The sequence below is a fragment of the Myotis brandtii genome, unplaced genomic scaffold (genome assembly GCF_000412655.1).
Source record: "Myotis brandtii unplaced genomic scaffold, ASM41265v1 scaffold84, whole genome shotgun sequence".
In the NCBI taxonomy this organism is placed as follows: Eukaryota; Metazoa; Chordata; class Mammalia; order Chiroptera; family Vespertilionidae; genus Myotis; species Myotis brandtii.
Window position 1 is genome coordinate 8,094,933 of NW_005371410.1, and position 24,690 is coordinate 8,119,622.

The 24,690-nt window shown below is 33.0% G+C and overlaps 1 protein-coding gene across 4 annotated transcripts in view; it reads left to right on the forward strand.

Annotated features, from left to right (window-relative positions):
- FANCL (Fanconi anemia, complementation group L) overlaps positions 1-24,690 on the forward strand; it is a 68,381-nt gene that overhangs the window by 16,487 nt on the left and 27,204 nt on the right. For 2 of the 4 annotated variants that reach the window (XM_014532057.1, XM_014532056.1), the window contains exons 2-8: positions 1,142-1,215; positions 2,740-2,798; positions 4,345-4,405; positions 7,145-7,201; positions 9,617-9,717; positions 19,728-19,824; positions 24,551-24,619. In XM_014532057.1, coding sequence (XP_014387543.1) covers positions 7,148-7,201; positions 9,617-9,717; positions 19,728-19,824; positions 24,551-24,619 — 321 coding nt within the window. In that variant the 5' untranslated portion in view covers positions 1,142-1,215; positions 2,740-2,798; positions 4,345-4,405; positions 7,145-7,147. The remainder of the gene's footprint in view (positions 1-1,141; positions 1,216-2,739; positions 2,799-4,344; positions 4,406-7,144; positions 7,202-9,616; positions 9,718-19,727; positions 19,825-24,550; positions 24,620-24,690) is intronic. The other 2 variants (XM_005884588.2, XM_014532055.1) reach the window with 1 other exon arrangement.

The following is a 24,690-nucleotide window of genomic DNA, read 5'->3' on the forward strand; positions in this document are numbered from 1 at the left end:
TAGAAGCCTTCCCCTGATCTCCGGGTTGCCTCCTGCCCCTGAGGGCTCCCGGACTGTGAGAGGGGGCAGGCTGGGCTGAGGAACCCTCCCCCCCCTCCAGTGCATGAATTTTCATGTACCGGGCCTCTAGTAGTTTATAAAATTCTTAGTTCAGAAATACACTGTTCTGTCAGTGAAGCAAAGTACAGTTTCTTTAATGGATGATGTTTTTGGTAGTGCTAAGGGGAGGAGTTGAGTGTTTCTATTTTGTTACATAAGATCCTAAGTTTGCCACTCTTACTTGTTTTTTCCTCCTAGCACCCAGTTTCCCAAGTATTTCCTTCCCTGCTTTTTTACCATCTTCTATTCCTACATTTCTTTTTCAAGACGAACCCCTTGCCTTTTGTGTTCATGTTTAGTCTCTTACCTGTAGTCAGTGTTCTACCATACTTTGATCTACCAGATTATTTATTACTAGTATTTGTTTCAAGTCAGCTAACCCAAATCTAACTCAATACATTAGCACAAAAGGTATATGAGTGATTCTAATTATGCTTCATTAAAAGGATCATAATAAATGAATAGAAAATATTCATCTTAACTAAAACCAGTAGGAGGGAATTTGTACTCTACCAAATCTCCCACCCTAAATGTCTTCCTGCTTCCCCACACCAACATCCAACAATATTTTAAAGGAATATAAACCTACTAGAGGCCTGGTGCACGACATTCATGCACTGGGGGGGTCGGGGGCTCCCTCAGCCCGGCCTGTGCCCTCTCGCAGTGTGTGCCCCTCGGGAACAGGCCTAAGCCAGCAGTCGGACATCCCCCGAGGGGTCCTTAGCGCTGCCGCAGAGGCGGGAGAGGCTCCCGCCCAGGGGTCCTTAGCGCTGCCGCAGAGGCGGGAGAGGCTCCTGCCACTGCTGCTGCGCTCGCCAGCAGTGAGCCCGGCTTCTGGCTGAGCGGCGCTCCCCCTGTGGGCACCCACTGACCACCAGGGGGCAGCTCCTGCATTGAGCGTCTGCCCCCTGATGGTCAGTGCGCATCATGGTGACCTGTTGTTCGATCGATTTGCATATTAGGGTTTTATTATATAGGATTATTTTTGTACTTGGTCCAGTCCCCTCTTCTCTCGTCCATGCATTTTTTCTGAACCCCCTAGCTGTCTAAAAGGAGTGGCTGTTGGAGTTCCAGATTGGAAACAACTGAAAGTGATCTATATATTTTTTTCTGCAGGTAATTTGAAATTTAGTGTTCTCTGTCTTTTGTTGTTGTTATTCTTAATATTGATCTATATAGTGTTTTGGGAGGATGTGTGGAGAGGTTTGCATTTTGGCAACTATCAGTACTTTTGTTTCCTCTAAGCCTGGAAAAGTCTGCTTTTTGAGAGCAATTAAGAAAAAAAAAGCTAATTTGGATATTTTCTTTAATCAGAAACGTATGATGGCATGTGACATGACATTTGACCTTTTAAAATGGCTGGATTTTGCAAATAAGGGACTTTGGGATTTTATTCTTTCAGATAACAGAGCAGTAGAGAAGTTTTACTATTTTTCATGTAAATTTTGAATTCCAGATTGTTCTTACACCTATGTGTGGGATGTCTATAAAGTTAGGTTAAAGTTACTACATAATACCTTTTAGTGCTTTAATGAAATAGTGAATTATTGTTACTTGACCTTTTGAAAAGGTCAGTAGTACATTTTGTTTCATTTTTTTAAACGACATTTAAATGTAATGAAAGTCAGAACTGTAATATTACCATGAAAGTAAAGGTTATGGGGTACATTTAATTGTGTTCCTCTATTTTTGAAACTGCTTTGAGGGAGACTGTGCTAAAATTCTTGTGGTAATTGTTTTTCGAGAATTTTATTACTCTTTTTCATTTTATAGTGTTGGAGTAAAAGATTATAATTCTGTTTGTCCTTTTCTGCCTACCTTTGCTCAGATTTCATGTGTATTATCCTATTTAAGTTACAAAGTTTAAGCTGCTTACTCATCCACTTTCTCAAGAAAGTAAAACTGAATAAATTTCTGAGAACAGTCCCTTTTTCCTTAGAAAGAAAGACTCTTGAGTAAAATTTTATATATTCAAATGTATAGCTAGTGAATATGTAAGTTGAAAGAAGTAATGTAATATGTTAGCAATTTTATTAACTATCTGCAAATGTGGGAGAATTAAATACATTCTGATTTATGAAAATATTTCTCTGATGTTTGTATATTTAGATTATTTAACAAAATATATTTTTATTTTATAAAAAATAGAACATTGGAAATATGATGTCTATAATATATTACATATTCTTATTTTACTTATCAACATTATGACTTCTTCTTCTATATTCAAAGCAATTTAAAAGGAATTTTCTTTTTCATACATTTATTTCCCAAGAAAATATTCAAAGCAATTTGAAGGAATTTTCTTTTTCATACATTTATTTCCCAAGAAATAACATTTAAAAATCTTTGTCTACATTAACAATTTCTTATAACTCTTATGTTTATGTGAGTGACTGTCTCTTTGAAAACAACTTTAGTGGTTTGATTTCCCAATAATTACAAAGTTTTAGCCAATTATTTTTCCTCAAATGCAATATTATGTTGCTTATATTTTAACAGGTATAAACATTTGGATGAAGTTTATACCATTTAGAAAATAAAGGAAGCATTGCCTTTTCTATATGATTCTAAAATTAAGTGAAACTCGTAACATTAAATGAAAGGTGAAAATTTGAACCTTTTCAATATTTTCCACAGGGAAGAGACTTCCATCTTAAAATATTGTTGCCTGAAGATTTTCAGCTGAAGAATGCAAGGTGATATATTTTGTTCTATATTTGCATCTTTATGGAATGGTTAGTCAATTAATCTGCTATAAACTGATTTCAGTCATTAGAGTTTCGCCTAAAATGCTTATTAGTCATTTCTGATTTTCCCAGATCATTGTGCATTTATAAATTATTTTCCCTGGTGCTGAAGTACTTTTCAAAGGTGACACATTAATTCTCTAATTTTCTTTTTTATTTAAAGCAGTAAACAGCAACTGTGTAAATTTCACTAACAAGTATTGAACTGAAGTATAAAGGTAGAATACAAAAGAAGTAGAATTAGTACAGACAGCCTGTCAAGGAATGTCAAGAGATGAGACTAGAAATTTAGGTAGCACCCCAAATCTCATTTCTGCTCCTAAATATCTCTAGTGGTAGGGGGTAAGGAAGACTCTGGAGGCATTTACAAGTAGAATTGATGGATTTTGTGATTGATTAGAAGTGGGAAATAAGAGGGAAAGAGGAATGGAGGATGCTTTCCAAGTTCCTGGCTTGGATCACTAAACTAGAGAAGAGGGAATTGATGGAGAAATTGTTTTAAGACATATCAGGTGTGAAATATCAAGAGAGGCTATTCAGTAGATAGTAGTGTATTGGTGTGTTAATTCCAGTGTGAGACTTGGAATGGAGATGCATGTAGAATTCACAGTAGGCATGGGGTTTGGGGCTCTGAGTACGGATAGACTTCAGCGCTGCATGTGTGGGGTGAAAAGAGAAAGCCAGTGAGGGTATACCACATTTAAAGGACTGGTAAATATAGAGGACCTTGGAGGAAGACTAAAGATTGACCAGGAAAGTAAGGGGAAAAACTGAAGCCAAACAAAGAGAGACTTAAGGAAGGGTGGTTAATAGTGCTGAGTGTTGCAGAGGGATCATGTTAGAAATGATTAGGTTTTATGTAGACACAAGACAGGTGTATTGGGTTTTAGAGTGGATGATGAGTGGGTGGAAAGGAAATGTAAACAGTATAAACTATTTTGAAGAAAAGGAGTGGCCAATGCTGGGAAAACTTAGGCCTCCTACTTCTAGGTAAGTTAAATCTCTTCCTAGAAGAGTTACTTGCCTAACAATGTTGAGAGCACAGCTGAGATGATCCAGTAGATAGATGAACATTAACTATCACTAACATGATTAAAAGGCTGTATCCTTTTAGTTATATTACTCTGGAATTTGAAGAAGATTATATTGCTACATAAACTTTCTCAAATATAAGTTCTGGATATTAAGATCTAAACTGTTGGTTCTATTTAACCTACCTCAGAGCAGAATCTGGTTCAATATATAACATTGCTATGCTTAAAAAAAGATGTACTGTTTGCCTGTCATTTATTGATTGCAATTATTTATATTTTGAAATAAAATTAGTACTGTAAGTTTGAAAACTTTGAACTTTATAAGTGGTAAAAATTTTATTAACTTTTCAGAATTATGTTTGTCATTCTTTTCTATGCTCATGCCTGTTTGTGTTAGCATACATGTAAGTTTTTTCCTATTCTGAACAATTAACACATTATTTTATGCCTTTAAATTTTAGATTACTATGTAGTTGGAAGCTGAGGACAATACTTTGTGGATACCACCAAATAATACAACAAGTAAGTCCTTTAAAAGGTCTATGTTTTAAGCAAGGGTAAGAAATTACTAAGTTTACTCTTTTTTAAAGACTTACTGTGCAGAATGTTGTAACAAACTAGTTGCTAAATTTTGTAGGTTTCATCTCTATGAAATATTTTAAGGATCTATACATTATGTAAAGTGTTTTTCTGTCTCAGAATCCTTAGCACATCTCTTGGCAGCATTTATGTTCAAGATTTCCATCCTTGAGACTTCAGGGTCTTCAAATGCATTCACCCTTATCCATATCCATCACTTTTTGAGTGATTTTTTTCTGCTAAGACTGAATAGTGGTGGTATAAAGAAATGCCAGGACCCATTTAGAAGTTATAGGATATCTGTGACAAAAATGGGATTGTAGTTCTAGATTAGTAACAGAAAAGGTGTGGAAATCACTTAGGATCATGTATGTGGACATAATAGGAGTAGCTGTAAAGGCCACATTAGTGAGATATAGGCAGGATTAATTTAGTTATTCTTTTTAAAATTATTGTATAGTAGTAACTGGAAGTTTGTACCTTTTGATCACCTTCACCCATTTTGCCCACCCTCTGTACCCTGGTTTAGTTATTCTTAATGTTTAGGTTCCTGTACCTGAAAATTCCATTAAAGAGTAAAGAAACTTCAAAACAAAATCACTGTTACTAAAGCAAAGAAAAATAATGAAATGCCTCTTGTAGAAAAATAAATTAAGTAGAAATGCATTTAATTTTATGCTTTTTCCTCTTATATTTTCTCTATCTAAAAGGCAGGTTATTATCTATGATAACTGACAATGACAGAAACTCTCACATAAAGCATTACTGAACCAAAAAGAAATAATAGGAGATAAACTATTTGATTTGTAGAATGTAGGCTGTAATTGCTGGCAGTATAATTACAGCAGTTTTTCAAGGGGATGCTTAAATCATTTCTTCTGTTTTTTTCCCATTGCTCCCTCCCTATCCCCTGTGACTATTTATATTATATATTAAAGTTTAAGAAGTGAACCTATTGAGATATTTAAAAAGCCTGAAAATCTTGTTAATAAAGACTTAGTATAATAATAAGATCTCTTTTTTTCTTTACCAATTCACCAAGAGGGTTCCTAGAAAAAGTCCCAATTACTTAATCTTCTTTCTGCCCTCCAGTTGGTTATGTAGAACCCACTATTAGTTGAGTCTTTGTTTTATTCCAAGTCCAGATGAATATCAGTATTCTTTCTTTTTATCATTTTTTTTAAATTGAGTTCAGAGAGGAAGGAAGAGGGAGAGAGAGAGAGTATCATTTTTTTTAATTGAGTTCAGAGAGGAAGGAAGAGGGAGGGAGAGAGAGAGAGAGAGAGAAACATCAATGATGAGAGAGAATTATTGATCGGCCGCCTCCTACATGCCCCCTACTGGGGATTGAGTGTGCAACCCAGGCATGTGCCCTTGACCAGCACGAAACTGGGACCCTTCAGTTCACAGGCCGATGCTCTATCCACTAAGCCAAACTGGGTAGGGCTCTTTGTATCATTTTTAACTAGTAAATATGGATCAGGGGGTCAGCTGTCTTTTTCAGTGAAGGACCAGATAGTAAATTTTTCAGGTTTTGTGGATGGTAAGTTCTCTGTTACAGCCACTCAACTATGCCCTTTAGCGCCAAAGCAGCCATGACAAGAGGTAAAAGAATGGTTTAGCTGCATTTCAGTACAGATTTATTTACGAAAGCATGCATTGGCTGGATTTAGCCTTTGGACTGTAGTTTGTAGACCGTGGATAAAACTTGTTACTCATTTCTACTAAATTGGGGGTGGAGGGTGGGGAGGAAAGGAAAGATATTGTATAGAAGGAGGGAAAATCAAAGATTTGTTCTAAAACATGAACCCACTCAAAGTTATGTTAAAATGTGAATCTTATGTCTCATACATTGCTAAAATATCTTAGATTATTATTTTTGTCTCGAAAGAGAGTGAACAAATTCATATATTGACTTTGTCTACAACTGTGTGAGTGTAGTGCAGTGCATCACAAAAAGTAGCAAAAATACGATATTTTGAATTTAAGCAGAGAAATATCTAAGAAAACAATTTTAAATTATTTTTTTGCTTTCTTTTATTGTATAGTTATTTTATTTTAAGAATGATTTCTAAGAAATGGAATAGTGATTCTTAAATACTCATTCTACTTTTGAAGTTTTACTTTTATTTTTGCCATTTTGTTATATTAGTTTTATCTTATTGAAAGATTGACTCCTTTTGAATTAATATGGGTTAATTGTGAAAGGATAAAAATAATAATTATAGGTAATCTTTAAGGTCAATAAAAATAAAAATAGAAATGTATTATAATTTAATTAATTGCTCTAACTAGATTTTTTTAGTTGTATAGATTTGCATGATTTTTATATTTTATGTGCTTATTTCCACTTTCTTCACTCCCTTAAAAAATAATGATGTGGTTTGCTAGATTTGTTAAACTTGACAGTAATCAGTGTTGAAGGTAGAGAAGAGTGTGTGAGGTTTTAGGTGACATTCTACTCAGTTCAGTATATCTCAACAGAGTAGATTTTAAGCTCTGATTTACTCTTTCAAAATGAAATTCGTAGGAATAGTAAGGATGTTGACTAATACTTCAATTCTTATACTTTTATGATGTAAATATAATTAATATTTATTCACATAAACATGTATTTTAGTTTCAGTGAATGGGATATTCATTGTACAAGTGAAATTAATTGGAAATGTAATTTTGATCTAGAGAATGAAGCACTCTCCTGATCTAATGAGCTTTATGATGGAGTTGAAGATGGTCTTGGTAGGTATTTGTTTTCTAACACTGCTACCATAAGTCCTGATTGCTTTTGTAATTCCTGTATCTTTTATATCTTACTGTGAAAATCTTGGTTTTTAGTATTAACACAATTATTATTTTTGGTCTATTGGTCATTTAATTTTGAAGAAATAATCATTAATTCAAAACTGAAAATATTGAGTTAATCTCTGAGTCACAATATTCTCTTTAGTACATTTATTACTGTAATTCTGAATAACATGAGATCCTATTTTTTAGCTTTCTAAAGAAATATGGACAGTATTGGTGATACTATTACACACTTATGACAGTGTATCTAAAAATGGAAGAATTATTACTTTATTTGTTGAGGTGTGTTGTTAGTAATAGGGTTCCTATAATACAATCACTGATAGAAGTATTGATACCTCAGTGAAATCAGTAGTTACTGAATTTGTTCAGGAAATTTTGTAAATCTTCCATGGAGTTTCCTAGTAATAACTGAGCATATAGTAGCTGTTCTGCATGCATTTTATAAATGAACAATTACCCATATTTTTAAAAACTGTATGAGGTGTAGGTTATTTTATTCCTATTTTAGAGCCGAGTCATTAACTGCCTAAGACCTAAAAACTAGGAAATATTCAAGTTAGGATTTAAAACTCTGTGTGTAAATCCTCTGTGTTCTTTCTACTACATACCTTTGCTTCCTTCTCCACGAAGAATGCTTTGCTTCTCTGCTTTTGCTTTTTTCCTGTTACGGTTCTGGAATAGGAGTAACATGTCTGACCTAAGGTAGAAGGCAGAGTTTACAAATATCATAAATTTAGGATTAAAATACTGTTTTTATTATTATCCAAGTTTCTTTTTACTGTCAATATTTGTGGATAGCAAGAATTAATATTTCTGAATGAAAATAGAAATTTCAAAGGAAATACTGTATAGGTGTTATATGTATAAGTACAGGAACTGTACTGACATTTTTTTTTTTTTTTAGAAATTGATAATCTTAATAATACAAATATATTTTTATGGACCATCAGGCTATCATCAGATATCATTAGGTATTTAGTTTGTAAAAAAACACACAAAACAACAAAAAACAAAAACTCTCCTTGTTTTCTAGGAGTTTACCTTCTAATCAAATTTAAATTGATACTTTGGGCTTTACAAATCTGCTTTCACAGGGTTTTTTAATTTTATTTTTAAAATCATAAAACAGATTTAGAACTTTATTAAAGTACTTCCAGTTAATAGTTCTGATTTTGAAATACTTTTTGTAAAATCTGTTTCTTTCCAGTGTTACCTTAATTTGATAGTATCTTATCCTTGTAAAAAAAAAAAAAAAGGATAAACACTAATAGATTAAACATACTTAAAGCATTAAAATTTATACCTTTTATTAGGGTTACACTTACTAGAAACATAATTTTTATGCTTATTTCCATATGGTTTTGGTATTTTATCAGATTTCTTTTTAAATTTTACTTCTTTAGTTTTTAGATACCTTTTGATAATTCAGACCATATGAACATCTATGTAATTTATAGATATTTGTCTAGTTTCGCACCTTTGCAGTAATTGGTAATTTTTAACCTCAGCAATTCTAATGATGTTTGTATTGCTTCTAAAACATAATTTTAGTTTTGTTTGGAGGAACATAAACCATCTTAAAGATATCTTAGGTGAGCCTAGCAGAAAAAGGAATTGTGATCTATCCAGATGGCAAAACACTTGAACTTGCCCAGTCTGGAATGTTATAGAATGAAGAAAGAAATTAGCAGATAAGTATTTATTGTGATAATGAAGGGTTTTTGTTTGTAAGGTAATTCATAATGGTGTACAGATGTATTAGGCAATGTACTTAGAGTTCAGGCTCTTCTTCAAAAGTACATGTTACTTACTATCAAACATGTCCACAGGAGTAATAAGAGAGTAATGAAGCCTTGGGAATGAGTATTTTTTTTAAAAAAAAATTTTCATCTTTGATAAGTGTAATAGAGGAGAATATTAAAGTTAAGGTTGAAGGTATAATAATTGATTTTTTTAATCCATTCTATTTTTTTAATTGATTTAAGAAAGGAAAGGGAGAGAGAGATAGAAACATCAGTGATAAGAGAGAATCATTGATCGGCTGCCTCCTGCATGCCCCACACTGTGGATTGAGCCTGACGCCTGGACATGTGCCCTGACCAGGAATTGAACCATGACCTCCTGGTTCATGGGTTGACGCTCAACCACTGAGCCACACTGTTTTTTTTTTTTGTGTGTGTGTTTTCTTTTTTATGAGAAGTGGAAAGATTCAGCTGGATTTCCTGTAAAAATAATGGACACTTTAGTTAGGCACAGAGAAGATTATGAAATTATTTTGTGTAATCAGGTACTAACAATTCATCGTCTGGCATTCCACAGCTGATCCAAGTTTTTTCTTTTAAACAGGAAGTTGCTTTAAAGAATAAACAAGAAATACATGCACTACCTCCCCCTCCCCAGTTCTACTCAAGCCTTATTGAAGAAATAGGAATTCTTGGTTGGGATAAGTATGTCTATTTTAAAATATGTTTTAGAAATGTCTTTCTTTTACATATTTCAACTTAATATTTTTTCAGTTTTAGCAATTTATTTTATACCTGTTTTTAGTCAAAGTGTTTCATTGTAATTAGAGTGTCTGATCCTTATTGTGGTTATGAATTAAAGGTATGTTATCTTGAAAAAATGACCTAGAAGGTAAAATACTAAATTTGTGAAAAAAATTACATATTTTCACTGAACATATTTTTTAAATTTATTTTTTAACTTTTATTGGGGTGTAATTAATAAATATAATTATAATATATTTAAAATGAACATTGTGATTATTTGATATACATATGCATTGTGAAAATATTCCCACAATGGTGTTAATTAACATATCCATCACCTCACATATTTGCCTTTTTTATTTTTATTTTGTTTACATTTTTGTTGTCAGTTTTCTTGTTGCTATTATAGAGGGGAGAATTTTTAGAACTTCTGAATACCATTTTGTTGATGTCACCAAATCTATTTAGGCTTATATCTACCACCTATGTCTTCTATTGTCTCACCTTGCCCAAATCCTTATTCTCATGCTCTGTTCCAAAATTGGTAAATAGGCAAAGGGAAAAATGACTGCAAAATTTTTATTCACCTCTCTTCTATTCCCCTTTTCAAGACCTTGGTCCTTCAAGTCCTGGTTGCCTTAGCAGTTCTTTGATGCATTCATACTTTTTTTCCTTTTCTCTTTCATCTGGTTACTCTAGTTGTTCTCAGTGGAAGTTTTGGTCTGTAGCAAGCTTCTCCATCTTAGCCAGACATAGATGTTACCTATACTTTTAAGTGTATTATTATGGTGATATTGAGGTTAATGTTAATTTATGAGATTAGGCTTTATTTGATAAGGTGTTATTCCTGAATAGGATTTGGGATGGATAGAATTTTTATAATAAAACTAGAGGCCCAGTGCATGAAATTCGTGCTTTTGGGGTGGGGGTCGCTCAGCCCGGCCTGCACCCTCTCGCAGTCCGGGAGCCCTCAGGGGATGTCTGAGTGCTGGCTTTAAGCTGGCAGTTGGACATCCTTAGTGCTGCCGCCGCTGTGCTCGCCAGCCTTGAGCCCGGCTTGTGGCTGAGCAGCGCTCCCCCTGTGGGAATGCACTGACCACCAGGGAGCAGCTCCTGCGTTGAGCATCTGCCTCCTGGTGGTCAGTGTGTGTCATAGCAACCAGTCATTCTGCCATTTGGTCGATTTGCATATTAGCCTTTTATTATATAGGATGTAGCATACCAATGGAAGGAAGAAGACAGAGAAGACGAGTAATGAATTAAGATGCGCTAATAGCAATTCTACTGAGGTTATGAAGGTGTGTCTCAAGGCATTGATGACATGGACCCTGCCATTTTTTGGATGTAAGGTGACAGAATAGAGAAAAATTATTTTGACTTATTTTCAGGAGCTTAATATTAAGACCTTAGTTTTTAAAATAGTTAAGGATGTAGGAAGGGAGTGGAAAGGGAAGAGGTAATGGTTCTAGTTTTGTTATATTGATAAAGTGAATTTGAGACAGTTTTCTCTGTGAATGTGACATATTTCGGAGAACTCCAGTAAAAATTTGTTGAAGCACTGATAATTTAAATATTAAATTTTTGAATAATTCATTTTCTTTCAACTATTATTTGTGAATGCCTGTAATGGAGGGCAGTAAGGATACATAGGCAAGACTTAAGATTGTTCATAGAACTTACATCTAGTAGAAGAGTCAGAATTTATGTAGATAATCACAGTAGTACTTAATTCTAACTGATAAGTATTATAAAGTATAATTATAGGATTTCTTGAAAGCCATTAGTAACAAAGTTATAAAGAGAAGTAGTGCAAGTATGTAAAATACTTTATGGAATAAATGGTTTTAGAGATGAAAGGAAAGTATTGACTTTTGCTTTGTATTATACATATTGTGATGTGACAGAAAAAGGGATAGATCTCTAATTTAGATAATAGGTGAAAGGCAAAAATAAGGATATGAATGCCTCTACCATAACCTTCATCACAATATAAATGTTGGTCTCCACCTTAGACTAAGGTCATTGCACACAGGAACTTTCATTTATAAAGTTGCTGTTATATGCCACTGTCTGTGCTAGCCACTTTATATAATTCTTATTTAATTCTCAGCATAAGTTTCAAGATATATATTTATATTCCCAATTTTGTATATATAAATTGGGTGTATACAGCCAAGGCTGGTTGTATGTCAGTGCTCAGGCTTTGTGTATGTGAATGATATTCACTGGAGTTGTGCTGTGGGTCAGCTCTCATATGCAGCCTTCAATAAAGTTTCCTCAAGTACCTTCAGTGTGTGACTATGGATAAAATTGGTCATATGCAAAATTAATGCACCCTGAGAGACAGTTTCAAAATCTCTTGGCTTAGATTTGAGAAAGGTGATAGTTTAATTATAGTGATTAGGATGCATGCTTGAATTAGGTATATAGCTGTTACCTAATCATTTGTTTCATAGCTTTACAAATAAAGACTTAGCAGAAGAGAACTTTTCTGCATGGATTGTGAGAGGCCAAAGAATAAGATTTGTCAATATTTGTCCAACACTGCTAAAGTAAGAAAATCTCCTATCAGTTTTATTTTTGTGTCTTAATTCTTAAATCAGGTATACTTGGCACACTGATAATACTGGGTTTCAGGACACTCAGAGCTAAAACTGAGACCTGAATTGTACTGTCCCCAAACTAGAATTGCTACATTTTGAGGCCCTGCTTCAGCAGCTAGCTAGCTTTTTCATTTAAAATACTAGAAGCCTGGTGTACGGATTCGTGCACTGGTGGGGTCCCTCAGCCTGGCCTGAGGGGATTGGGCTGAAACCGGCTCTCCCACACCCCCTGAGGGCTCCTGGATTGCACAAGGGCGGTTCTTGGGTGACACACCCTGGAATTGGTCTCCCTCCTCTCTGGTTCCAGGTGTGTCGCCCGAGAACCGAGAACCGCAGCTGCAAGTCACTGCAGCTCCGCAGCTCCTGTGTTGAGCATCTGCCCCCTGGTGGTCAGTGTGCGTCATAGCTACCGGTCGGAGCGTCTGCCCCCCTGGTGGCATTGCACGTCATAGTTACCAGTTGGACGGTCGGATGGTTGCTTAGGCTTTTATATAGATAGATATTTTAAAAATGATACACATAATGGTTTGTATGACAAACTAGTTTAAGTGGATTATGAGAATCTCAGTGATTTCTAGACCATGTCAATATATCCATATTTCCTTTGCATTCTTAACAATAATCTTTTAGTTTTAGATTTGTTAGTGTAATAATAAAATCTGATAATAAAAGAAAAATCTTTTTAAGTTAATGAAGACCTTGCTGTGTTTTTAAATTACATACTTGGTATTTCTAATCAACTCTATAGGATCAGGCATTATAAAAAATTAAGTTAGAAATGATACAGAATTAGTAGCCGCCTTAAGTTTGATTGCTGCTGTTATAATTTCTATACACGTTTAAACTTCTTAAAAAGCACACTAAAAACAGCAAGTTGTTCAAAGGGTAAAGATGAAGGTGATATGACAGTTGTGGGTGACTTTGAGTGTTGTGCTGTTTCACAAAGGTGAGGGATGGAAAAAGATGTCTTGATGGGCTTTTGTTAACTTCTGCTTGTGTTGTTTTGTAGAGTAGCTCATAAAAAACAATGGGAATTAAACAGAGTCCTTGGGGTTTAGTAGGATTGTCTGTTTGGTACTATGAATGTCCTGGAGTTACAGGTGGGCTGATGTACATCTCACTTTACCTAGGCTAGTCCTATTAATGACTGCCTTTTATCCTGACTCCTGTCAGTCTCAGAAGTGTCCCAGTTGGGAAGAAATTCATAGTCACCTTATTTATAGTCTATCTTATGGTGGTTTTTTTTGTAAATATATTTTATTGATTTTTTACAGAGAGGAAGGGAGAGGTATAGAGAGTTAGAAACATCGATGAGAGAGAAGCATTGATCAGCTGCCTCCTGCACACCCCCTACTGGGGATGTGCCTGCAACCAAGGTACATGCCCTTGACTGGAATCGAACCCAGGACTCTTCAGTCCCCAGGCCTACACTCTATCCAGTGAGCCAATCCGGCTAGGGCATCTTATGGTTGTTTTAATAATCATATGGAATCATTTAATTCAGAGATTAAATGGGGAAATGATTAGATGGTTTTATCCTTTTTATAGCATATTATTTATCAGAGTGAGTAGAATTCAGGTATTTGGCCTTTCAGATTTGTCTTGGGAAATCTGAGTTTTACCTAATTTGTTGCGCCGCTGAAGGGCTGTTAATATATCTCAACATATATTAAGTTAGATTTTTAATTAAGCCTATTATTTTAGTAATGGATTTGATCCAGTGATGATGATATGTTTTGTAATTCTCAATGAATTTCAAAGAAATATATAACATATCGGAGTAAATGGAATACTTGTTTATACTAAATTAATTTCAATAACTGGACAAGGACTTTAATTCTGGCTTATCAGCTGTGTGACCTCAGTCATGTAACGTAACCTCCCTGAGCCACATTTTCTTCATTTTTCAATTGAAACTAATAATACTTAATAATGAGTGTTGAAAAGAAACATGTTATGTGACTCGTTTAATCCCTGTGTAAAGTAGCTATAAAGTTGTTGAGACACTAGTTCACTCAAAAATGTCAGACTGTATATGAGTTTCACAGAGATTTAATTAGTGTTATGATTTAATTATAACCAGTAATAACTTTTGTTATATAATGCAAAAGAATATAGACATTAATAAATTACCTTTATAAGAGTGTTTTTCCTCATTCATATCCAAATCATTAAATAACTGCAGATTATCTAATAGTGAAAAATTTTGTTTTTCTAAATTGGTTATGTGTTGATAGTATCTAATTTAAACAATGCACGTTCAGTTATTTACAACACACGTGTGAAGCATAAACATGAACTGATCTGAATAGCTTCTCCATGTTCATTTAATACATAGAGCATTGGCACATATATAGAAGTGTGAAACTTTTACATTCCTTATAAAAAGCAATAAACTTATATGAAAAGCAGCAGTGTGAGAGTTTTAAGAAAGGTGAGGTCCTTTTGAGCTACAAATAATTTAAGAAGGTTCATAGAGGAGGTAGGTTTTGGGATAAGCTTGGAAGAAATATAGAAAGACTTAAAAGGGAAGGATTGGTGGAGGCAAGGCTGTAATGATGGGAATGTACAACTCATTTTTGGACTTTTGAGTCAATCATTTGCTCACATAAGAGAATTAATATCAGGGCCAGATTGAAGGGTCTTATTGCTAGACTAAGGATTCTTTATATGCAGTTGATGGAGACTCATTGAGTATTTTTGAGCAAGGAGTTACCTAGGTAGATTACTGTAGTCATGGAAGGCAGGATAGGTTGGTGTACAGAAGAGACAGGAAGTAAAGACACTAATTAGGGAGGTTGCTTTTTGAAATGTAGGTTTGAAGTATTAATGCATAAACTTGAGAGTAGTGGTAAAAATAGAAACTTGGATGTTTTTTTATTTTTTATTTTTTTGTGTTTTTTTTGTTTTGAAACTTTGATGTTTTATTAAACCATGAAGGTCTTCAGTCTACCTTTTGATGTTATTACTATGTAGATATACCTAGAGATATTACTAGGCTGTTGGTCAAAATAGGTACACTATTTCAAGAGATAAAGCACATTCCTTCTGCTGCTCTCTACTGATAACATCCAGCTATTAACAAGAACAACAAAAATCTCCCTGAGCTGAAGTATTCTTTTTAAGTGTTTATAAAACTTAACTGCCAAGTTTAGTGCCATTTTACTTATTGCAAGCATACTTACAAAGAAATGCAGCAAGTGATAAATACAAAGTAAAGTGCCAACGGTATATTTTATTTCTTTAGATTTTATATATACGTTTTATATTTTTAGTCAATTCTGAATGTGCCTAGCTAAGTAATAATACCCAAACTCCTTCTTTTAAATGTGATTTCACAACTTTAAAAAATATTGAGCATTCCAATGATGAAAGTTTTTAAAAATTATTATTTAAGTGAATTATTTACCTTATTTAAATGAGTAAAAATTATTCCATGCTGTTTAAATCAAGATACTCACCATAATAATAAAGCAGAACATTTAAAATAGACTTTTTAAAGAATGATTTTTAAAATTACTTGTAAGAGCTTATCACTGTTCTCCCCTCTATAATATCTTTTTAATAGACCAAACACTAAGATATTCTTTCCTATTGTGAATGGATAGAAATATGTTCTTTTAGTTAGGGTACAAGTTAAACTGCTATTAACAAAGAGAACCCCAAATCCTCAGTGTTTCAAACAAGATAGAATTTTATTAATCTCCCCTTAACAGTTCAGAGGTAGGCAGATGGTCAAGAGTGAGTACAGGTGGCGCTGTCTCACAAGGTCATCCAAGAACCCAGATTTCTTTCATTTGTTTCTCAACTATCTACTGTTGCTTAATTGTTCAGTATAGTAGCTACTAACCACATGTGGCTATTGGCATTTATATTTAAACTAAATTAAAATTTCAGTGTCTATAATAACTATATTTTAAGTTCTCCATAGCCACATGTCACAAGTAGCTGCTGTTTTGGACAGTGCAGATGTAGAATACCTCCATTATTGCAGATTGTTTCAGTGGTCAGAGTGGCACTAAGAGAGTTGTTCTTGTCTGCTTGGTCTTTCTTTGCTGGCTTATATTGCTCAGATCTAGTCTAAAGGAAGGGAGAGTGAGAGGGGCACTGGAGAGGGTTAGGCAACATTTTGTTAATAAAAATAATCCAAAAGATGCACATATCAATCACTTTTGTTTGCAGTCCAAAATTTAGTGATTGGCTGATACCCAAGGGCAGCTGGGAAGGATTGCTAGCTGAATGGAGTGTGCCCTGCTAATCTTGGTGTAGTTAGGGGTGCTATAGAGGCAGGGATTCTATTACCAAAAGAAGAAAATGAGAAGTACTGGAGGTCATGTACCAGTGTAGGTCACATGTACTCAAGGTGTTAATAATCATGAGATTTCTCCCTGTTCCTGAAACAAAGTAGAAAGAAATCGACATAGGTAAAATGTTTAATTTCAAATAAGTAGACTGAGAGTAACCTAAAGTTATAAATGTTTTTACTGTTTTATTTGACTTCTTAAAGTTAAACAAAATTAATCTTACCATTTTGACTACACAGCCATATTTTGAGCATGACATTTTTTTCTAATGTTTTATCTCCGTGTCTTCAATTTTGTGGAAAGATGATAATCTTTTGTTTGTGTGACTGGAAACAAAAGACTAGAACTTTTATTTCTGTCTAAGAACATCTCGATGAGGAGCAGCAGTGTTAAATACAAAAAGGACTAGTTGGTGATATAGTTGTTTCTTTTCTCTCCCTACCTTCTTACACTCTTTTTGGATATATTCATCATGGTTATAAATGATTTAAGGCTTATAAAGCAAAGCAGCAGCGTTTTCCCACACCGTTTTTAAACTCCAGTCTCATTCTATGAGGCAAATACTCTGAAATATTCATGCTTACAACTTCCATATTTTTCAATGATATGCCTATATTCAAAATTACTTGATTTATTAGTTTTAGGAATTACATAGTGATAACTGTAATTAAAGAGGATTTAGTTCCTATACCACCATCTCCTTTCTTTACTATTCTTTTATTCTTCTATTAGATTTAATATTCCTTAAACTTCTTTCATGTCCATTTAATTAATGATATGTATCTTTTACTCTAAAATTAGCAATTACAAATTTTAGTCGTCCTAATCTCTCATTTCTTTCCCCATTATACTTATCAATTTTTGTCACCTCTTGCAGTGGTTAAATACATTTACATTCATTTCTGTAGCTATAATTCTTTTAGCTTTGTCTATTGCTGGATTTTAAAAATTGTAATTAGTAAGCAGTTTGATTTTTTTTACTGTAAATATTTTTCATTGAAAAGTTAATGGTAGAACAATTAAAATTTTAACATAGCTTCATTGTTTATAATTTAGATTAAAATTTTCCCTTCCCTTTTTGGTTTCCTTTTTAAAAAAAAAAATTCCCTTAATTTCTCCTCATATATATCATACCCTCTATTCTATAGACTTCTTTCCTTTCCTTTCTTTGCCAGCTAACTTGCTCCCAGGATCTTCTTTTTCTGTTTTCTAATGTGTTTGTCACCCAGTGTTCCTCAACCAAAATTTTATTTTTATAAAATTTGTTGAAAATTTGCTTTAGTTGATGCTATTGCCTTCTTGTTCTTTTTGTAACTGTGGGTTTATCTACATTTTTAAATTTTTTATTTATTTTTTTAGTGAGTAAAGAGAGGATATAAATCAGTGGCTCCCAAACTTATTTGGCCTACCGCCCCCTTTCCAGAAAAAATATTACTCAGCCCCTGGAAATTAATTTTTTTGCCTACCGCCCCCTTTCCAGAAAAAATATTACTCAGCCCCTGGAAATTAATTTTTTTAAAATTTTAATAGCAGTTACTCATCGCCCCCAAATGCACCTGTGGCCATCACCGCGCCCCTGGATCGCTGCAGCGCCCACCGGGGGGCGGTAGCATCCACTTTGGGAATCACTGATATAAATAAATGCATGTGCTATATCAGCATCTTAAATCTGAAGTGTTAATGTTTTCAAAGAGTTATGTGTCCATATATCTGAACTTAGATTATATTGATAAATGTGTGATAAAGTCTCATATTCTATATTTTGGGGGGTAGGGGAATTTGAGATGCTTACAGATATAGCTGAAAGAAATTAATGATTAAACATTTATGTATAGTATCATTGACATTTTTGTGTAAGTAAACATTATTTCTGGAATAATTTTGTTTTCTAAGACCCTAGAGTTTTTATAGATTATGATAAACATTCTTCTGTTAATAAAGACTCTTATCTTTTAGTTTGTTGTTGAAGATATGTGCCTTTTTCAGATTTAGATCTATTTTTTATTACAAATAGTGTTCCACAACTTTATTGCCCAGCATTTTTGAAATTGACCCATTTTCACTATTATACCAGGCCAGTGACTAAGCAGCATACAGTGATGTTAAAAAAAATGTTTCCTGGGTTAGAAGGCTAATGTTAGTGCTGAACTCTAATGGGTCTTACCATCAGTCTGGGTGATAAGTTGTGCAATACTCTTAGGCTACTTTTTATCTTTACAAGAGAATAGTATTGTAAAAATGTCAAAAAATATCCACATGCCCAGTTCACTAGTAAATATACTACTAAATTTGAACATTTTTGGCAGTAGCTTATGCTACTCAAGGGACCATAGTTTTACAGAATGATATATTTCAAAGGGTATTGGTTTCCGTTGCAGAAAATTCATGCATTTAGAGCAACTTAAAGCCAAAACAACTGTGCTTGTGCTATATGTTTAAAATATTAGTCATCTTGAATGCATGCCCAGGTTAAGTGTCAGAAGCTATAATCGCAGAAAAAGAAAATTTATTGTTAGGAGATCAGGCTATACCTGTGCTCATGCAGCATTTTCCTTAGAGGATCAATTTGAGTATGAACTAATATTGGCCAGATTTTTGTATAGTAACATTATTGATAATAAAGGAAAAGTTCATCATGGAGAAAACAAATAAAGGAAGCATAAGAGTCTCATACTGTATAAAACTACAGAAATGGATCAAAGACTTTGACAGGAAGTTTAATGTGTACATAAGTAGAGGCTGACAGGAACATGCTGTGTGTGCCAAAGGTTCCAGTGATGGAAAACCGAAACATAGTGCTCACTGACCACAGCATGAGCCTTGACACACATTGTAAATAATCCAGAGATCTATGACTACATTAAGCACTAGGCTGGTGTATTAACGGCAGTAAATCTATATAGCAGCATAAAGGGTTGGCATGCAGAAATCCTTCTGATTAATTTTGTAATGGATTAATAGGAATATAGCAAATACTTTCATTTCAAATCCTACCATTCTCCACCCCTCCCCCCAGTCCTGTCCTCCCCAGTGTGATCACTTTTTATTCTCTTCTCACCAGCCTTGTATATGCGGATTCTTGCTTCAGTACCATCAAGTTAAAAGCTGAGGATGCTTCTGGTAGAGAGCATCTAATCACTCTCAAGTTGAAGGCAAAGGTATGTGCTTCATTAAACTGTTATTGTGGTCAGGAAATGCTTCGTGAAATGACCTCTATGAATGTTTTCAGTCTAATGAAGTGCCAGCTGCTTCTAAAAAATGTACATATGGTACTTTAAAAAATTATTTTGGAAAGCCTCAAAGAAAATTCAGCAGGTTTTCAAAAGCCTAGATATAATTTCATGTCACTATTTTAGTTCAAATTTGATCAAAATATAGCCTTCATAAAAAAGAAATATTGCAATAAGATTCAGCAGCTTTAAAGTACCAAAATGTTATTTTTATAACATCCAGTTCAGAAAAGAGTTGGAAGTTTCCATTATCCAAAGTAAAGTTCTATTGAAGGTCTTTTGTTTTCAACTCTTACTATGAATTACCTTTGTAGTTCTTATTTCTGACCCACTCCCAACCACCATACACAGACATACACATACGCGTATTTTTTATTGTTTGTTTGTTTTGGCTGAAATTTTTTTTTTTCTGTTATTTTAAGAATTTGCCAAGGTTATGCCTCTCTTTACAGGGCCTTTATAGGCTAGTGATCTATAACTATTCATTAATTTATTGGCACAAAATATAGCTGTTTCATCTTTATTTTTTAGTTCTAGATTGTGAATTTTGAGAAATAAGTAGAATAAGCAAGTTCAGCATATTAATCATTTATTTAGTAATCACTAGGGAAACATAAGAATTTGAGAAAACCAGGACATCTTTTTTTTTTTATTGTTCCCAGGAGTCATCAATCAACTCTATTTCAGAAGATTGCAGTGATGAAAAGATCAATTGTGTTTGTCCTTTTTAAAAATGTGCCTGGCATTTAAGCTTTCCATGAGAGAGAATTAATATATAAAGCTGTACTGGGTGACACAGAAAAGTTGATATCTTATAGTGCCTCTATATCAGACAAGTTGAGAAATTACTCATTCCCTCTCTTTTCTCACATACAGAATGTTTAGGCATATATAATTTTAAGACTCGTGTGATAAGTGCTAAAAAATATGAGTGGGCTAGAAATCTTATTTGTAAAATAAGTTACTGGATATTTTAGTTAAAATAAAAATAAATTATTTTCCCTTTTAATTTTTAAAGCTGGGCTTTTTTTAAAACCAGGGAGAAAACTGTCTTTATCCTTCCAAAGGTCATACAGACTGCCAGTGGCAAGGGTTCTGTCGTTTCCCTCAAAGCTTTTTTGTTTCTGTTTCTTTTTTTAAGAACCTACTTTTTGCAAGCATTTCTACTTACTGAAGGGATAATGCTTTAAGTCTGCACTAACTATACCTATACCTACAAAGATGTTATTATTAATTCTAGTTCATGATGGTATTGGTAGTATTGAGAGCGAGGATGTAGCTATTAGTCTTTTCGCTTTTTCTTATGTCTTCACAAGGTAGATAAGGTGACACTTTTAATTTTTCTCTGCAGAATATTTTCAACTGTCAATTTTTGCAGTATCAGTAGTTGTGAAGCACTATCATGGATGCCCTGGCAAGAGAGAAGAGAAAGGTTTGAGTTGGGAAGGAATTAGGAAGAAAAACAACTGGTTTTTTTCTTTTTGAAAAGACAGTAGAACTGAATGAATCTTATGTTGGATGATTTACTAGAGTCTTTAATTGCCCATTTAGTTCCATTTTCATAGAGACAGACCCAAGTTCTCTTTTAGATGTGGTCATTTCTTTTCTAGGAATATTTGGATCTGGGATTGTCAGTTAAAAGTAGCGATTAGTTGAAACTGTATTAAAAGCACATAATGCAAAATCTTAATCCAAACTAAATTTTAAAGGGTCAAGCTGATTTTTTTTAAGAAACCTTAAAAAAGGCTTATTTTGTAAATATACAAACCTTTTTTTATATATATTGTAAAGAAATTCATTAGTTGAAGTATTTTTATTCTGGTATACATACTTCCAATTCTGCTCCTTCCCTACTATCTCCAAAAACCCACAAAGAAAATAGTACCAATTTGACTTATATGCTTCCCATTAAAAATAAATATATAAATAAAAAAGAACTATGATAAGGGAAATAGTTAAGTTTTTTTGTTTTTATAAGTGTATTTTTATGCAGTACTTATAGTATATCCTGAACTGTGGGATGTAATTACTATCTTGCCTTGAGAAAAAGAAGTAGCCTAGTGCTTCTTCAGCTTTGGCCAAGATCAGAACTATTTGAAAAACAAATCACAGATGTGTATCAGAGGCTGGGCATTCTCTCTCTGATGGCCATTTTTATAAATCTGTAATTTGTATGTATTTACTTGGGGAGCCTCTTAGATGGTCCATAACAGAACAGTTTGGGTTAAAATTATTCTTAGAACTATATTAGAATTTGAATATATTGGATGTGGCAAAAATATGTACTTTGATAATTTTAGAATTATTTTATAGTTACTGATTTGACTGAATTGTTTCAATTGAGATTTTTATACTATATTTTAATTTAAAATAATTGCTATACTTATTTTTCAATTAATATTCCTTTATGTGGAGTTTTTATTGTCAATTATACTTCTAAAATGAAACTTTTGGTAGTCATTGGTGATTTTATATATACTTATTCTACTTACTGAAAACTCTGAATTTTGATAGTTATATTTTATAATATTTTTGGTTATCTATGTTTTAGTTAATACTGTAACACAAATTATTCTGAATATGAATATCTAGGATACTACTTCATAATTCATGTTAAATTATCCACAAGTATATAAATTTGTGCTTTTTAGGTTCTGTGCAGTTTTGTAAAATTTATTATATACATAAAGTTGATGTTAAATGGGAATATAATAAATACACACGATATATGCATTTAATTTATAATAGATATACAGAAAGCCACCTACATATAGATAAGTCTAATTTATGTTTATGTTTGAATAATTATACATACGATGTATTTTAAAGATATTACCTCAAAAACTATCCCACACTTATGTCTGTGAGATCATGTTATATTTAGCATAGCCTGCTTTTTTGTTCAATTGCTAGATTTCTATGTCAGTGTACATACATAGCATTTATTATACTGAGTTCTACTTAAATATAAGATCATATTCTCTTTTAGCATAATGAGTTATAAGTATTTAATGACTTCCAAAGTCATAGGTGCTTTACTTGGTTTATCTACTCTAAATACAATAAATATCTCATTAACTTCATACTCTTACTCAAATTGATGATTTAAGTTAGAGAGTTGATATTGTTCATTGTCAGCAGCAATGGGAGATAAATAGCAGTAAGCCCAAGCAAACTAAATACTCCATTTTTGACCCATGGAGGTTTCAAATGTGCATTATTAGTTTTACAGATTGTTAACATTTTAGAGGGAAAATAAATTTTATAACCCTTTTAGTTGAGTTTTGTCATTTTTACTTAAAAACAGAAGTTTACTGACTTGTCCAAGATCACACAAATTAGTTAGCAGAACTAATGAAAGCTGAAGTCTGCCTGCATTTACTTTGATATAATCACATGCCTAATAAAAATGGCATACAAGTTGTTTTTCCAGTGATTACAGCAGTTATACTCTTAAATACATCACCTGCTACTTAATTGTCTGAAATAGAGCTCCCTCTTTAATTTCAGCCTGACCTTTCTTAATTATCCCCCCAAATTAGAGCATAGTTATATTTTTATATGGTTTCCTATATTTTTGTCTTTGTATTATCAGTTCTGCATAGCCAGATACCATTAGTCAGAGTTTAAAATAAGTTTTATTTCCAGTCAACAGATCTTTATAACTAAATGTTAATTCATTTCAAAGCATTGACTTCAGTGGTATTTTGTAAATACTATGGTGATAATTTTTGTCTCTTTTGCTTTATTCAGCAAAGTAGTGAAAAATAAACTGACAAAAGCGAGTTTAAAACTTTTTTTTTAAACATTCTGTCAAATGAGAGAAAGGAGTTTTCCTAAAACTAATTTTAGTTTTCTTTTAGTAAATTTAGATTTTTAATGGAAAGAAATGAGTATTTTTAAAATTACATGTCACGTTGAAAAATCTGGAATTGCATTTTAGAGAAATCATGTAGTACAATTCTCTAATAATAAAATTGATTTTAAGAATAACTATATTTTGTCTTTAACTTAGAAACCTGATTTGTCATAATGACTTTCACTTTTTGTAGAAAACTGTTGAAGGATTGATTTTCTGTTTATCAACCATGAAAATGTTTTTCTGGCTTAAAACTATTACTTTGTTTTTCCTTAATAAAGAAGGCATTTTACTCTTTTTAAAAATCTTCTTACTAAAAGTAATTGCTTAATTGTGGAAAATACATTTTATTTTATAATTAAGAATTGTTTTGTATTTTTGTGCATGTCTTGATTCTGATACTGCCTCTTCAAATAGTAGCAGGCTATTTGAGATTAAATTTAACACTGAAAGGAAACTAATATCAATTAGTTTGACCTCTTATTTTAAAGATAAGAAACTGAGGTACAGTGTAGTTCACCCTGCAGTCACCTTAGCAGCTCACTTAACACTGACTTCATTCATTCTTTCTTGAACAAAACTGATTGTGTTTTTATCCCCAAATCATCAAACTTTATACCTCTTGAACATAATTTAACTGCTAATCAGTTCTTGACATCTCTAATAGTAGGATCAAAGTATTTATATATAATACGTTTGCATTTATAATACTATTCCTAATCAGTTTTTCTAAAATACCTTATGTGAAATTGTCACACAGAAGTAAAATTAACCTATATTTTTGCTTTTTCATAGTACCCTGTGGAATCACCAGATTGTTTTGTGGATTTTCCTGTTTCATTTTCTGTTTCCTGGACTCCACAGGTACATTCTTAAATTTATTTTAAGTAGTTAAAAAAGCATATTCTATTTATTTATAAGTGGCCATTATAGGT